The sequence below is a fragment of the Humulus lupulus genome, chromosome X (genome assembly GCF_963169125.1).
Source record: "Humulus lupulus chromosome X, drHumLupu1.1, whole genome shotgun sequence".
Classification (NCBI taxonomy): Eukaryota; Viridiplantae; Streptophyta; class Magnoliopsida; order Rosales; family Cannabaceae; genus Humulus; species Humulus lupulus.
Window position 1 is genome coordinate 32,840,414 of NC_084802.1, and position 11,993 is coordinate 32,852,406.

The 11,993-nt window shown below is 30.9% G+C and overlaps 1 protein-coding gene across 2 annotated transcripts; it reads right to left on the reverse strand.

Moving 5' to 3' along the window:
- Positions 1–7,161: 7,161 nt before the first annotated feature.
- LOC133804646 (uncharacterized) lies at positions 7,162–8,283 on the reverse strand. 2 transcript variants are annotated; one of them, XR_009878561.1, is made up of 2 exons: positions 7,544–8,283; positions 7,162–7,454 (listed from the first exon to the last, which is right to left on the reverse strand). XR_009878561.1 is itself a non-coding variant. In XM_062242787.1 (2 exons), the coding sequence occupies exons 1-2, from the start codon at positions 7,772–7,774 to the stop codon at positions 7,217–7,219; spliced, it is 360 nt and encodes a 119-aa protein (XP_062098771.1). In that variant the 5' UTR covers positions 7,775–8,264; the 3' UTR covers positions 7,162–7,216. The 2 variants fall into 2 exon arrangements, 1 of the variants encoding a protein (XP_062098771.1); XM_062242787.1 differs by having other exon boundaries at positions 7,653–8,264.
- Between the last annotated feature and the right edge of the window lie 3,710 nt (positions 8,284–11,993).

Below are 11,993 nucleotides of genomic sequence, written 5' to 3' on the forward strand. Positions count from 1 at the left end.
TCCACACCAAATTCCAAAGCTGAAATCCTAAAACGAAAACAGAGCATACATGGAAATTAATGGCTAGAATCTTACCTCAAGTTCAGGTTATGGTGCTCTTCCACTGTGGAACACTCTCCCAAAGTGTCAGGACCTAGCTCCCAAGCTCAAATCCTCAACAAGATCACAAAAACTCACAAGGGGAATGAAGGAAGGTGAAGGTACGGGAAGGATGAAGCAAACTCTGTTTTGGGTTCTGTTTTACAGCCATCTATACATCATATATATCCAAATCACAAATGACCATTATACCCCTAGGTCTAATAAAGCTCCTATAACCACTTCAAGGGTAATTTTGACATTTTCCACCTACACCGTTAATCATAATTAACGCTTCCCTTTTCCCGCTAATCTCAATATCCTCAAACACCAATATTTCACCTCCCGTTACCCTTTAATCCCCGGTAACACTCTAAACATTAAAAGCACCCCGAGACTCACCCCGAGCCCCGAGCTTAAGCCCGTTATGACCAAACTGATGTTTAACATTCCTTGATCGTCTCATGCCAAATAGCTCGAACAAACCCACATCATAATGTGGTCTCAAGATATATCACCAACATGCGTACAAATAATTAATTTACCCTCAACGGGCCAAATTACCATCACACCCCTGTAATAAGAAATATGGACACATATGCATGCATTTCACATCATATCATATTATAATCAATATATACATGCATTTAATCAATTAATAACTTAATTAAGCAAGTATGGCCCTCCCGGCCTACTGTTCACGCCGTTAAACACAACGGAGAATTCGGGGCATTACATAGAGCACTTGGCTAGAAAATCATCTAGAGGCTTGAATATTCTAGAGAGCTATTTTCATTTGTGAGAGTTCTCTTAGTGCTTGAGATAGAGGGAAATAAGCTTTTGGACAAAAGTTGTAAACCTTGTTCAAGTTGGAGATCCTCAATGCTCTTCACTTTGGTTGTATAAGTGGGAGTTTTGTTTATTGTTCTTGTTTTTCCTTTTTCAACTATTGCTTTTCCATATCCTTCTTTTATTTTCTATATACACCTTTGTTTGTATATTTTGTTTTAGAGTTGTAATATATTCTACATCTTTCTTCTACTACTTCTAGTTTATTTGTATCATTTTGTTATAGAGTTATATTTTCTATTACTATCTTCTTCTACTTTTTTCTATATTTACATGTATCTTTTGGAATAGAATTGTAACTTATTTAATCAATTATTTTGTCTATTGTATTCTTTTGCTTAGAGTTGTAAGAGTTTTACATTTTCCATTGAGACAATTTATATATCTCTATCACTTAATTTTCTCTATTTTTATTTTATTTTAAATTAACCTCTGATAAAAAAAATTAAAATTTCATATACTTTCTAAAAAAAAATTAGTATGAAAATACTCCTAATAATAAATGAAAAATAAACTTTACCTTTATAAATATTTATTGTTTATAAAATATATATATTTACTCTCAATTGAAAAAAAATAATGAAAGTAAACTACAATTTTTCATTTTATTTTTAACTCAAAATAAGAATATATAAATATAATTATAAATAATTTAAAAGTAAAAAAATACCATATTGAAATCAAAATCATTAGTAAAATAAAAATATTATATTTTTATACCTGTACAAATTATTTTTATAATTAAAAATGATATATTAATTAATATATAAGTGGTATATTATAAATTTAAAGGTGTTATATAATTTATTTATATCTTTTAATATTTAATTAAAATATTAATGTTAATTCATCAAAATAATATATTTAATAAATTAAATAATTAATAAGGACAAGGTAAGGGGAAACTAATAATAATAATAGAAAAGATAATAAAACGATGAAAATTATACCCGAATGCTCTCTCTCCTTTAGGGGATTAAGGTTTCTACTCTTCCATTCAAGCGTCGCCGAGGATCGTGACTTATTTCTCTCGGTTGGAGCCGATCAACCTATGATTGGGCTCGGGAGGTTCTGGCTGAGAGGCTGTGTAGAGTTGTTGGTGAAGTCGTGTCTTCTCTTCTTCTCCTCTGGGTTTGTAGATCCGTGTCTTAGATGGTGCGGGATGGGCAGTGGTGACGGAGGGGTGACTGTCCAGTGGTTGGGTTAATCCTTTGGACCCTTCTTGTGGGATCTAAAGATCTACCGACGGTTGTGGTGAGTGCTTGGTGCGGCTTTGCGACTGGTGGTCGAGTGGGGTGGGAATCCAAATCCAGGATTCATACGGGGTGGGGTTTTGGGCTAGATCAAATACGGGGTTGGGGTTGGAAAGATGGGCTTCTGCCGAATTTTGTTTATGGTGTTTTAGTTTATTTACTTTGATTTGTTTGTGTTGCGTTTAATTAATAATGGTGTTGTTCACTCTTCATTGGTCCATTGTTCCTTTGCATGGATCATGGTGCTTTGGGTGAAGCTTACTTTGTTTGTGCATGTTTATTTTCGATGTTTGGGAGAATGGTTGAGTGTCTTTTTAGGTGTTGGTGATTCATCGAGTTACTCAGTTTGCTTATGCAGGGATCTCAATCAGGCTTCCCTTCGCCTTCAGGGGGAGTCATCGATCTCTATCTTTATTGACCATGTGCTTCGTGAATTATCGTTATCTTGGTCGAGTTTCATGAGCATAGTTGGTCGTTGCTATGTTGCCATTATATCTTGTTTGAATAATGGGTTTGTTTTTTTCCAATTTTTATTGGAAGACTTTTGGTTGATTATCATAGTGGGATAAGCTTGTCATATGTTCATTTGATTTAGAAACCTAGTTTACCTCACACTCTTTTGATGCTCAATAGTTGGCAGCTTATTGGACCTTTAGTTAGGTTATTATGGTTTTCTTCCTTTTATTGTAAACGACTTAGTAAGCCTATTATTGTTGATCATGCTCTATCAGCGATATCTTTATGTAATGGACTATGTCTAATTTACTTATTGTTATCCAAAAAATTAGCATTGATGACGTGGCAAGTGATCCCTGGACACGTGGCTGACACCTGGAAAAGTTATGCTAGAGTATCGACCAGAAGACGCATTAGGAGCAGTAAGCAGCCTGGTCTTACCTGCGACCAGTCTGGTCGATAGTTCCGCATACAAAGCAACATTAATGAGAAGATCTTTGTAAATCCCGAATTTAACTCACACAATCTCCTGAGTATCCGATAATTCAGGAAAGAATATCTGTAACAATCTTTTGTAATCCCCCTTGAGCCTATAAATAGCAAAAGATAGCTCAAGGAAGGGACTTTTGGCTTTTGAATCATTTGAGACTATAGTAATTCTCCTAGTGATATTGTATTGTTCTTGAGAGGTTAGTAAAACTCATTGAACCCTTGTTCTTTGATCACTCCTTTGATTCTCATATCAATAACAATCTAAGTGGACGTAGGTTATTACCAGATCCTGGGGCCGAACCACTATAAAAATATCGTGTTGTTATTACTTTTTGTCATTACGTTTCTCTCTACATATTCATTCATATCAAGCATATTCTGACTCCGTGTCAGTTGGCCAAATCCTGGGTCAACACTTATCAAGGGAAATTTCCTTACCTTTCAAAAAAAATATAAAATAAGGACAAGGTAAGAAAAAATGGAATGTCAGTAGTGATGCACACAGGGCAGGGACTTGGCGGGGAGTGCTCCCCCCGTCCCCGTCCTCATTTATAATTTTAATCCCCGTCTCCCTGTCCCATCCTCGCTTATTCCCCATCGGGGACGAGGTGGGGAATCCCTTATTAGGGCGGGAAATCCTCACAGGGAACTCATTTATTTAAAAAATCAATTTTATCTTAAAATTTTAAAATAAAAATAGTAAATTATATGTAAATTAAAATATTACACAATATTTATGATTTAAAATACTAAACATGATCACAAATAAAAATTAAAATATTAAAAAAATTACTAATATACTACAATAACATGTAAATAAATATATAAAATACATATAAAATATTACAAAAATATACAATAATTTAAACAAGACTCTGGTGGGCTCCCCGCCCCCGCTCCATTTAGCATCCGAGGATTGAAAATTATCTCTACCTCCGTCTTGTTCCCCATTTAGACAATGATTCACTGCCCCATTAGGGGCAAGTCCCTGCAGGGCCCGTCCCGATAGATAAAATGTGCATCCCTAAATGTCAATAGTCTTACCCAAAAAATATTAGGGTGTGATTGGTTGAAGATTTGGAAATGATTTTATGATTTTGAAAACTTAAAATTTGTGGGACCTACCAAAATATTTGATTGGTAGATTGTTTTTGAAAACTATATCCTAATCAGAATTCTAATTTTGTGTTGTAATTTAGAAAACAACAATTTTGTATTTTCTCTGTTTTGTGATTTTTTCTCCAAAAACTTAAAATCAAAATCAGGATTTGTTTGTTCTCTCTACTCCTATCCTTTGTATCATTGCTTGTATTTATTTTATTTTTTTGCCAATTTTTATGACTTGAGTATGTTCCCACTAGTAATAAGGTGTTTATGGAACATTTTATGACATTTATGCACAATTAAAAAATAAGTTGTGCTGGTATTTTTATAGATGACAATGTAATATTGTTATAAATTTAATCAATAATTATTATTAAATTTTAATTTATCAATATAATTAAATTTTACTTAATTAAATCTATTGATAAATCAAAATTTAATATTATAAAACCTATGTATATAAAATATATAAAATTAAAATAATATTCAAATTCAGCTGTTCCAATCACATATTCAGTTTATCTTATATTTTCAAATTTAATAACAATCACAGATTCATTTTTTTAAAACTCAAAAACAGTTTACTGACATTGAACCAATCACATTTTCAGAAACATGATTTTAGTCACTAAATTCAGATTTTCATTTTAGAATCTCACTTTTCAAAAATACAGTTTTTCAATCGCGAACCAATCAGACCCTTAATAATTATATTTATCTCCCTTTTGGCGATAGAGAAACCCAAATACCAGTTGTAAATAGTTGTGTCTTTAATACTATTGTAAATATGTGTAAGATAATATATATATAAGGATATTGTCATGAAACTACTCAAGTTTTTGTAAGCAACTTTTTTTTAGCGGTGGAATTTCTTAAGCTCACTAAAGTAGTGATCATTACTACCCACCGCCTAAAAGCATTGAGTAACCCATCAAAAAAAAAGTTTGAATATTTATCTGACACACTTACAAAATAACCTTCAGTATATATTTGTCACGCATAGAAAAATTTGGGTAATTTTGTCACAATTATTAGTTTTTTATGTATATATATATACTTTATTTTTACAATAATAGAAATTGATGAACATGATAAATGAGAGTTATACTTACACTTCAAAATATTGTAAAGGTACCCCATTTCTATAAAATATATTTTTAGTACATATTTAACTTTAAGTACAATGACTAAAATATTTCACTTTAATTTATATTAATTAAATTTTACGATTAGTGAGTATACCACAATTCTATTCAAATAATATCTGTCAATAATCAATTTAATTATATTGAAAATTTATTATTGTATATAATTTTATTAGGAAATATCAAAGTTTGATTATTGTTGTTTGATAACAGAAAAATAGTTTGAGTATTGTTGGAATTTTTAATATTTAATAACTCAAATTTTTTAATTTATTCATCAAAAGTTATAAAATTAATCATTTAACAATTCAAAATTGTATATTTTAAGTATCTAAAATTAAAAATGAATTATTTAGTGTTTAATAATCATCATTCATTTACTTTAATTATCCAAAGTTGACAGTTTTTTTTTAACATTAACAATTATAAATTATTTGACTTTAAGGATCAAAACTTAAAAAATTATTCATTTTAATATTTAACAATTCTAAATCCTTGGACTTTAAGTGTCCCAAAAAATATCTTTTTAACATTTAATAATTCAAAAAATTTCAACTTTAAACATCTAAAGTTGAAAATTGATTATTTAGAGACACTCTCGTATGATGTAATGTTAGAATGAGAATGCAAAAGTAAAAAGATTCTTTTGTTTGATAGTAGAGTTGTAGGTTTTTTTTTTTTTTTTTTTTTTGGAAAAGAGAGTTGTATGTTTTTATTGGTATGAAAGTGATATTTTTGGTACTTACTTTATCTTTCATGGGATTAAAATGAAAGTAAATAGTTGGCTTTCATATTACATTTCATGTGAAATGAAATTTGTGGGTACCTTTATTTATTAGGATATTTATGTAAATTTATATGTCGCACACATTGTTTATGTGTATTTAATGATTTTTTTTGTTTTAACTATTTTTTTTTAATTTTAACATAATATTATAAATATTTAACGAAATATATTTTTAAAATCAATTAAAAATAAATATTTATTAATATAAATTTAAATATTATAAAATATCATTATAATAATATTTAATACAAGACCATATATTTAATAATTATATTAATATAAAGAAGAGTGCTAGCAACAATCTCTTATTTCAACATCTTAGTCAACTTCTGCACCAAAAAATACATGTCGGAGTATTTTTTTTCCAATTTTTTTTCATGGCAGTGTTCGTTGTAGTTACGACATCCTTCCTGCAAATTTTTGAAAAATTCCGAATAGTTTACAATACTGAAAATATATTTGTATTTTTTTGACGCATGGTAAACTAGAATATCAAGAACTCTGTTTTCGGTACTATAAACTATTCATAATTTTTTGAAAATTTGCAGGAACGATGTCGTAACTACAACAAACACGGACATGAAAAAAAATTGGAAAAAAAAATACTCCAACATGTGTTTTTGGGGGCGGAAGTTGACTAAGATGTTGGAATATGAGGTTGACCGTAGCATTCCTGTAATATAAATTCAAATGTTATAAAATATCATTATTATAAAAGTAATTAGTGGCAAAACGCCCTCATCTTTACATTCTTATGCACTTAACCCTCAATTCTTTATTTTCACTGGTGAAATCTCCCAATCCACGGTCCTGTTAGCAAATCTAAAGTCTCCGTTTATTGTGGTTGTTAACTGCCAACGTGAAGCCACCTGACCATTTAAACTAATGCCATGTCATAATTTTTTTTTAAATTAAAAAATATATAAATATCATTTAAATTTAAAACAGATTGATTAAAGTTAAAAAATTACTTAAAAAGTATTAACAACAAAAAATATATATTAAAAACAAAAAATTAATATTAATTTATAAATCTAAAATAAAATTAAAAACTAAACCCTAAATTTTTTCCTCTTTCTTCCCTGCTTCTTTTTCTTCTTTCCTTCCTCTTTTTCTCCCCTTCGCAACTTCTCCATTCGCACAGGCCTTTGCCCTGTCTCGCGCAACCCAACGTGACCCAGCCCTAACCCCAACCCTCTTCTTTCCTCCTCCTCCTTCTTCTTCTTCTTGCAACTTCCCAACCCCAAAATCAAACCCAGTAAATCAATAGGTGAATATGGTGTCTTCCACCTGAAATACAACAAAAACAGGGGCATCAACAAAATCACAATCTCAAACTCAAACTCAAACTCACTCCCCACTGAGACAACTGCTTCCACCTGAAACACAACAAAAACATGGGCAACAACGAAGAGCAACTGCACACTTCAACTGGGGATATCTGAAGCAAACCAAAAGCAAGAATTTCCCAGTTGCTTCGACAACTACCTGCAGGCAAAGAGCTCCGGTGAAAAGCTCCTGGTTCCGTCGAAGACCAGATTTGATCGAAGACGGGGCGATCTTGTTGTGGTCTGCAACCTCCGTCGAAGGGGCTTGGAGGGTGTTGTCATTCAAGTCGAGATGCGAAGAGGGAGATAGAGAGTGCGAGATGACAAAAAGAAAGAAGGAATGGGTAGGCGGCTAGGGCTTCAAGAAGAAGAAGAAGGAATGAAGAAAAAGAAGAAGAAAAGAAAAAGAATTAAGAATTAGTTTTTAATCTATTTTTAAGTAATCGTTTTAATTATTAATTAATCTATATTTAAATTAAAATAATTTTTTATTTTGAATTAATTTAAATATCTTTATTTATTTATTTTAATTTAAAAAAAAAATTATGACGTGACATTAGTTTAGATGGTCAGATGGCTCCAAAGACCTTATATTTGCTAACGGAACCATGGATTGTGAGGTTTCACCGACGAAAAAAAAGAATTTGGGGTTAAGTGTATAAGAATGCAAAGATGAGAAGGTTTTGCCATTAATTACTCTTATTATAATAATATATAATACATAATCTTAATTTTTTATCATTTATAGTTAATCTAACTTACATAAATATATATATATTCATATTAAATAACAACAAATATTATAAATACATTATATATATATATGTCGTGTGTGTATAAATAATATAACTATATAAGAAATTATAATAACATTTTTTTTCTATCAAATCAAGCTTCTTCTCCATCATTGAGGTGTGTTTTGAATAATATCATGAATGTTTTATACATTAAATATGATAGTTTGTGATCTAAAATGTTATCATATGATTATTATTTTTTTAAAAAAATCATAGACAATATTTTGGTTTTATTTTTCTTATAATATGTTTATGTCATCTTTTTATATATGATATTGTTTATTTATTTAAAATTTATATGACAATCATAAAAATTTAATAAAATAATTAATAAATTTTTTAAATAAAACTAAGCAAACACGCATTATATGTTGCTTGCACCTAGTAATGTATATATACATGTATGATATTTTAATGTATAATCAAATATTATATTTTATATCCTCCAAGAATCATACACAAAATTCATGTCACAACCAAACATAATTATATAATTTTTTATACAACTATATTGTTTTCTTTAACATTTTTATTGGTTAGAAAATTTAGTAATTCAAAATCCTTGCATTTTAAGCTTCGAAAAAACTAATAAAATTATTATGTTAACATTTAATGATGCATAATGCTTGGAGTTTGAGCACATAATAAAATTGATCATTTAGCATTTAAAAATAAAAAAATAATTGTACTATAAATACCTAAAGTTGAACTCACATTATATACAGCGTTATCCCAAAAATTAGCTTGATGACTAGAAATGTCAATTTCACCACATGGGGCAGTGTACCGCAGTAATATGACCCTATAAGTTGGTTTTTCATCGCTTTAAGTGGTGCGGGGTATGGGGCGAGAATTTTCCCATTAATATTTAAGCAGGGTGGGTCGGGATTGATTTTTATTGTCTGTGTTTTCATCATTCGACATGTGACATAAATTAAGATGTTTAATGCTCCACGGAAACTCAAGTCCAGATTTCGTCATCATTATCACCACAGGAGGAGTATATCATCAAAGGTCATCACCTCCCGATAACCTAGTCGGAAAGTGACTCTCCAAAAGCCCCTCAAGTCGTGACCAACTCACCCAAGTGTGAGAGCACCTCATCCGAAAGAGAAGAATAATTGATAGGTATCAGCTAGAGAGGTGCTTTGGACCACAGACAACTATCTAACACCCAGTGGCCACAGAGATCGTGTTGTTTAAAATTGATATTTTAAGATAAAGTTAATTTTGAATTAACTGATATTTATTTAAAACTAATATTTTAAGATAAAATTAATTTTGAATTAACTGATATTTATTTTAGAAAAAAATTATTATCTTAAATATTAATTAAATAAACAAATGAGAAAATCAAGGAGAGCCACTAGGTGGCACCACAAGGATATTTCTACCCCTGAGATTTGAATTTTGAATTTCAAATTAATTTTTTTATTTAATATTATTTAATTATTCTTTTTAAATATGATTTAAATTAAATAATTAAAATAATGTAATTGATCAGTTTTATTTTAAATAAAATAAAAATTAATTAAATTAGTTAAGTATACTTTTAGAAGAAGTTTTAAGAAATTATGTTTTTGAACTGCAAACTCTCTCAAAAGAAAGAAACGATAGAATTTCCTAAACTTGAAATCTAGAAATTTCTATAGCCTCTCTCTTCTCAATCATCTCTAGATCTCATGTGTTTAGTACATCTAGAAATTGAGGATTGACTTGGAAGGCTAAGGCGTGAGCTTTCAGAAAGGATAGGAAGATCGTTGATTTATACGAAAAAATTCAAGGACACTTAATAGGCTACGAGAGGTAATCTCTATTCATTTTATGTGTTATTTAATATATCTATATATGTATAATCTTGACTAGTATTAATAAATTAAAAAAAAAGATCTTATTTCGCTGCGTATTCTGATTTTTCTCATTGAATACCAACATCTCTAACCTCTCTCTCTTTAACTTTAAAGAATCTCAAGTTTTCTTCAAGAAACTCATAAAAGAAAGTGCTTGACTTTGTGAGTTTAAGGCTTGCTCAATCCCAATTCTCATTTCCTCTTAGAAAAAGCCTCAAGCATCAATGGAGTGCTAGGAAGTAGATATTTGGGACAGCGATACAAATTGTGTGTAAGCCTTTGGTTGTGTTTTTACAAGGAAGAAGAAGAAGTTCAAAGTGGTGGTTCAACTAGGGTTTTGAAGCTTCAAGATGTTTGAAGAACTTTGATCAACTACAAGGGTTTGCATCATCTAAACTCTATTTTTCTTGGTCTATGTCTAGCATGATTTTGTTTAGATTCTAAATATTGTGGTGGTGTAATCTCACTCTCCCCCAATAGATATTGCCTGCCACTTCCCCATATGTGGTCGTACTCCTTACGCCTAGAGCTCATCAACCAGCTTCAAATGTGGCTACTTAGGAAGGAGAAGAACAAGGCTTGTGTGCTGAACAAGATGTACCTAGTGCACTAAGCCCACTTAACACAATCTTACCATTATGTAAACAAAGTATTTACCATGTAATTATATTAAGCATTGTAATTAGCTTTTATTAAAGGGCTTTAAGCATCCACAAACCGCCTATAAATAAGGTTGAGATCTAGTGGTAAAAATTTGCTTAATACCCTAATATACTTAAAGCCCAACAAGGCAGTCAAGCGAACCAACCCAGCCCACATTGATACAAATAAATAAGCCCATACTCATTAAATGGGCCATACAACGTTCAACCCATATCCAGGTCAAAATCCATATTCATCCAGTCAACCAAATGGATAAAATGAAATAACTGTAGAATCAATTAGAAGGGGGGGGGGGGGGGGGGGGCTCCCATGATATTCAAAGAACATTTTCTTTGAACGAGTTAGACGATACGATGAGGATAGAGGGCAACAGTACTAAGGAAGAATCTATAAAACGAAGTCTAGAGAAGTCGTCAAGGATCACCTGATATCTAATACTCAAACCAATTACTTTTACTTAGAGAGTTGAATCAGTCATCCGACTAGGACTTTGCCCTCAAGCTCTGTCGACATATTTATTTATTTCTTTCATTCATCATTATCATTAATCATTCTATTAGTTATATTTATTACTTCATTCTGTTACAATCAAACTAACTTGAGCATCATTGTTTCTTTAGCTGACACCCCACCAATGCTCCCAAAAGAATTCTTATCTCCTTATTTGTTCTTGGCAAGTTGCTAGTGCCCAATTGTAGAAAATCACATCTACATAAACAGATGCCAAATTGCAAACCCAAAGAGAACTTGAGCATTGCAAGTTCTTAGTCAATAACACTACTTGTGGACTAGGTCTGATTAAAGAATGAACTGCATGAAATTGTACTGGCTCTTGCTTCTATTATGGCTGGCACCACGACGATGTTTTACATGCTCTCTTCATTTGTCCTTTATCTTTTCAAGTTTGGAGGTTGATTGTAACGACCAAAATTCCCTAATGTGGCTTAATGCTTGGATTAGGGGGTCGGGAGGGCCATAATTGGTTTATTATGCAATTAAATGATTATATGCATGATTATGTGAGTTATATTATTATATGATGATAAATGCATGCATGTGGGTTCACTTTTCATTATAAGGGCATTTTGGTAATTTGGCCCATTGAGGGCATATCTGTATATTTTCATGCATGTTGGGGATTTATGAATGAGGCCACATTATTATGTGGATATGTTCAAGCTATTCAGCATG

Coding starts and splice junctions, on each gene's coding strand:
- LOC133804646 (XM_062242787.1), bottom strand. CDS start 7,774: ATGACAACACCCTCCAAGCCCCTTCGACGGAGGTTGCAGACCACAACA. Junction 7,455..7,652: donor CCGGAGCTCTTTGCCTGCAG/GTAGTTGTCGAA, acceptor GTTGTATTTCAG/GTGGAAGACACCATATTCAC.